Raw genomic sequence first — 5,416 nt, 5'->3', positions numbered from 1 at the left:
TTCAAATGCATTCTATGCCACTTGGGGTGTATGGTATTTGATTATGTGGCATGTTATCGTGATACGCATATGGCACATTATGGTTTTGGTCTACACAGTGGTTCATTAGGATCATTTAGCATTCTGACCATGAGTTATGGCTTCATTTGGTGGATACCTTGGTGGATGCCAAATTCACACTATAGTCGAGCGGACGTACTTGTGAGTTAAATCCCTTCCATCCAAGAGCTATTACTACATCAAATTCAAGGGTCTGCGATATATATCGTAGCTATCCATTTGACCCAAGAGGATATTTGGCTAGCTTCGTCATCAAGGATGGTTCCTTACACTTCGCATTTGATCATCCAGGTAGTTTACTTGGAGGAGTTTATGTGGTTCAGATTCCCATTTGATCAAGGTGGTTACATGATTAGTTTCATATTTGTTGACAGTATTCCACCCTCCTTGTCATTTGATCCCGGGGATCATGTGACTTTGCATCGGCATCGTGTGACTGATCATGTTTTTGGCATCCATTTGCCTCGGCATTGGCACTTAGTTATGGTCGATTTTTGGCTTTTGTATATGTTTGTTTGTGCACTACCACCCTTTGATTTTGAGGATGAAATCATTGTAGGAGAGGATTGTTTATAACAAAGTGATTTTTTTTGGGGTGCACATGCACATAGGGCTTTAGGGTCATTTACACATGTAGGTGGGGATATAAAAGGCAGTTGTCCTTTATACTTGGTACCTTTTGACATATTATACCCTCTCCTAAAACGACGAGCAGAAGAAATGATCTAAAAAAGGATTGTAAAAGAAAGCCTTGTTGATAATTGTAGACTCCAACCATTGAGTTTAGTTGTGAGGACTCCAACCATTGGGTTCTACTCTATCCCTTCCTTGCAGCTCTACAATGGCCTTTGCAGCAATTATACTAATATATCAAATATCGCATTTGAGGATACTAATTTCTTGAGTGTGAACATCTTTACATTTGATGATATCATGGCCTTATAATTTCTTGAGTGTGGACATCTTGTAACCTGCTCATGTACCACCACCCCCAAAATTAAAATACATGTTGTAGTAGTCGAGAAAATTGTGTCTCCTGGTGGAGGCAATGCTCATTAGTGAGGCTAGCACATTATAAGATTATCACATACTTAAAAAAGAGGCTGCAGATGTAGCTTAGCAAGTGACGTTGCATGCACGCCAAGCTGGAAAGAACTTCGCTGCATATTTAGGTTGTGTGAATGATGAAGCTTTTATATACGCGGAGATCATGCAGGATCCTCGAAACGATGTGAAACATGTGATCCGGTGCCTGGTGTGCCGGCCTCGCCTACAAGAGCAGGCGGAAACGCTCCGCCGCTACTTCACCCCGGATGTCAAGTTCTACCACTTCTACATCAACATCGCGGGCGGGTGGAAGGACCTGACGGCCATCTACCAGATGGCGGAGCTCATCTTCAACTACCAGGCCGTCCGCTTCCACGACGTGGTCTACGACGACACCGTCAACGCCCTCGCCGTTCACATGACCGTCTATATCCGTCCCTGGCTCTCCTTTTACCGCGAGTTCACCCTCGTCTTCTTCACCCTCCTCGAGCTCGAAGACCGCACCACCCCGGTAAGTAACTATTATTGTATATATAAATCTCGAAATTTTTATTATTGCAGTCGACGTTTAAAAAAAAAAGTGTGTGTATTATTAACGTCGACGTTGCTGCATGCAGGATGGCAAAGTTGTGAAACTGATCAAGGTGCAGAGGGACTACTTCGATTTCTCACCCATCATCTCCACCTTGCCCGTCATCGGGGCGCTCTACAACTCCCACAGGCTACGCTTGTTTATGGGTCGCATGCTGGTGCTGCTCTTCAAAATATCTTTGCGATACACCAGCTTCAGTTTCCGGTAGCTGCTTCAGTTTGCGCTCGATTCCTAGAAGAACAGAACGTATGATTTTATGTTGTACTAGTACTTGCCAAGCCAAATTAGTTAAAGCATAGCATAACTCATGCAATTAATTAAGGACTTGATCCTTGCTTATTCTCTTTGCTTATACAAATGTGGGTTCACATGAAGTCCTATTTACAGACCTTATTTGGAAATTTTCTTCAGACTTGCCTAGTTTAGAAAATTTTCCTTATTTCTTTTCCGGTGCAATATCTTATCCCTTAACTCATCAATGTCTAGAACTTCTAAATCTAAGTGGCAAAAGAAAGAATTTTAAGTTAAAATTATGTTTCTTATTTAGTCCAAGTTTCATATTCAATCTTTTAAAAGGTTTCTAGTTTATGTGATTAAAACTTTTATGAGAATAGTACCTCGATTTTTGACAAAAACACTTTTGTTTTACAAGCTAATTTGATAGGACTTTTGCATGAAGCTTCTATTTCATATACTTTGCCTTAGATTTTATATCCAACAATGGCCAATCAGTCTTCAATCCGCCCACTTCTTTTGGCTCTTCAAAACACTTCGACACCACACATTTATCTTTTGGTGGAAAAGCTCATCGACGAGAGAGCGTCCTCCTTGGTCTTTCCTTGATGGATGGGGACCTCTCCTTTTATGGACACGTGAAATTGTTTGGGATCCAACAAAACTGGTGGATTTTGACATCACATCCTTGATCCATAACGCTTACTCGGATGCTTTATCTGAATTACAGATTTTATCCTTCTGTAATATGGTGTCGAAAATACGCATCCACAGTCCTAAAATAAAACAAGACTTTTCGATAGCCATTACCTGGCTTATGAATAGTTTTCCATGTCATCTCTTCAGATTGTATGAACGAGGCTATTGGCACCCTTGGCCCTAGGAAAAATTTCTTAATAGCATTTTGTTTTATCAAATCTTTACTTCAATTACTTTTGTAACCTTCTTTTAGATATTTATTGTTTAAAAAATTTATATTTTTCAATCAATTCATGTTGCTTTCTCACTTTTTTTTCTCTAATTCCAGATGAAGTATTTTCAATATATAGAACATCACTTAAATATCAGGGTGGTTGCAAGATCAGGGTGCCTAGTTTTGTCCACTCAGGCACCCTGTAAACAGTAAAAAAATAGGTATTTGTTTACCTTTAGTGGCTAATCTCTCCTAGTAAATGAAGGAATTTCGTATCAAGTTCTTTTGTTGGAACATCATATTCAAAGTTGGAAATATAGTTGCATAATTTGATTAAGCATTAGATAGTCAAAAGTCCTCATTTTCTTAGGTACAAAGTCAATGTATACACCCTGTCCCAAATTTGAACTGATTCCATAAAATGCTAATATCTTTTACATATAAACTCATATGAAATTCCCACTTTGTACCTTAGATCTTCACATAATATGGAGCTTAACTTGATTTTTTGAGAAAATTTTAAGATATTTGTCTATTTTCTTTAAATATTTCAAGGTCTTTAAAGTATTATAATATACGCCACTTTTTGTACCCACAATAGCTACCACTTAAAATCCTCAATCTTGTAGATCAAAAGAGTGGGTAGATACTGAGACATTAGTAGAATGTGGTGGTTAGTAAAAATTACAAATCCAATGGTTGGATTTTTAATGATCTCTTTTTCAAAATTCTTCCAGACTATCAAAAGGCCTACAAATATTAATAATCTAATTAGTAAAATTACATTTTTAATGTGAATCATATAAAACCTATACGGACTACATTTTTGATGTGAATCATATAAAACCTATACGGACTAGTATGCTTGTAATGGTGCATCTATGGAAAAATAAACTGGATCACTCTAAGTATGGAAAGATCATTTTTTAATCATTTCATCATATTTTTGATTAATTTTGATTAATTAGAATAATTTATATTAATTTAAGTTATATTGGGTTAATTTAAGGGCAAGCGTATTTTCTATTATTTGCTCGATCTCATTTTAAGTACCTTGCCCCCCAAAACCTGCTCTCCAAGCATTGTCCCAGTCCAGCATAAATTGGATAAAACTGGACACCCTGATCTTGCAACAACCCATCATTGCTATCGAATCAATGTAAGGTACGACCTTCTTACTCTTGAATCAATCTAATGATTGCCAAGTTTCATATTTATTAGTCAAGTTTGTTTTAACTTCAAATGCAAATTAATCTTTTCATCATCATCTCATTTGACATTTAGACTTGTTTTTTTTTAACTGTTTCAAAACCTATTCGTCTATTTCGAATTTAAAGTTTAAGTTGCCCAAAACCTTAAGCATAATTTTTATGTGAGACTGTTAAATAACTTATGTATATGTATACCTTTATTTCCCTTGCCAAAGCATCAGTCTAGACCTTTTAAAACCAAAAGATGGTGGAACAATTAGCAAAATCTTCCATTATGAGACATTAAAAGCAAATCTTATTAGAGACTTCTTTTTAAATTTATATGATAATTGGGAAAATATGACCAAAAAGTTGCTTTCCTCAAATTTGAGACACACTTGCTATAAATACCTTATAAAGGTACTTAAACAAGATTCAATGAAATTTATACCATAGATTTTATCCATTGCTAGAAACAAAAAATAAACATGTACAACTTTATTTTGTTTGGTGTAGTTTGAATTAGAGATACTAGAAGATATCTTAGAAATTTTAACCTATTCTCTTTGTGAACATGTGAGTTCGCATCATGGAACTCCATTATAACCCAAATGCATAATCACAATTCTTTCATCATTGAAAGATTGTACAAACCCTAAGTCCTCTTTAGTATAGATATTTCTTAATGACCTTAAGAGATCGCACAGTACCTTTTCCTAGTAATGTCTTTTGACATTAACTTGTTTATGACTTGAACTTTGTTATTTTAATTCATACGAGAGAGTTTTCATGAAATAGTTAAATTCATGTTTCTATTTTTTTATCAATCAAGATTGTTTAAAACTGCTACTAGTCATTCATTATGTTCATGTTTATATTGTGCTTAAATTTTGAATGTATTGAAAGTCAATTCTCTCGTCAATTCTTAACTCAAGGTAAGTTTCTCTTATCTAAATATCCATAATCAATTTTTTTTTATAATGTCAAGTTTCTCATGAATTATGTTTAAAAATTTTCTATTTCCTATTCATAGAAAGCATAATAATTCACATATCTTTAGAGTCTTAAAATTGTTTTTGATAGATAATTTCAACCACACTACAATTGTTTTTGATAGATAATTTCAACCACACTACAACGATGGAGGTATGTGTTGACTTCATTTCACCAACGATTCATATTTTTAATAAAGTTATTTAAATTTTCTTTTACTTTTATAATAAGATAAGCATTCTCTTCAAGAACAACTTAACTCTATTCACTATTTCTTAGATGGATGCCTGAGCGATTTTTCTGCATCTATCCCGACCTCATCCAATCTTACTTTCAAACACGGGCCATTTGATATGACACAACTGAGCATAGTTGCTATCTCGGGCA

The 5,416-nt window shown here is 35.3% G+C and overlaps 1 protein-coding gene across 1 annotated transcript; it reads left to right on the top strand.

Moving 5' to 3' along the window:
- The first annotated feature begins 1,270 nt into the window (after window positions 1–1,270).
- On the top strand, window positions 1,271–1,907 carry LOC147621967 (uncharacterized). Its single transcript, XM_086823524.1, has 2 exons — window positions 1,271–1,618; window positions 1,725–1,907. Exons 1-2 carry the CDS (start codon window positions 1,271–1,273, stop codon window positions 1,905–1,907), a joined length of 531 nt encoding a protein of 176 aa, XP_086679650.1.
- The last annotated feature ends 3,509 nt before the right edge of the window (window positions 1,908–5,416 follow it).

The sequence above is a fragment of the Cibotium barometz genome, chromosome 29, assembly GCF_041138505.1.
Source record: "Cibotium barometz isolate CiBa-2024 chromosome 29, ASM4113850v1, whole genome shotgun sequence".
Classification (NCBI taxonomy): domain Eukaryota; kingdom Viridiplantae; phylum Streptophyta; class Polypodiopsida; order Cyatheales; family Cibotiaceae; genus Cibotium; species Cibotium barometz.
This window is presented reverse-complemented; position numbering and strand designations above follow the sequence as displayed.

Coding starts and splice junctions, on each gene's coding strand:
- LOC147621967 (XM_086823524.1), top strand. CDS start 1,271: ATGCAGGATCCTCGAAACGATGTGAAACATGTGATCCGGTGCCTGGTG. Junction 1,619..1,724: donor TCGAAGACCGCACCACCCCG/GTAAGTAACTAT, acceptor TGCTGCATGCAG/GATGGCAAAGTTGTGAAACT.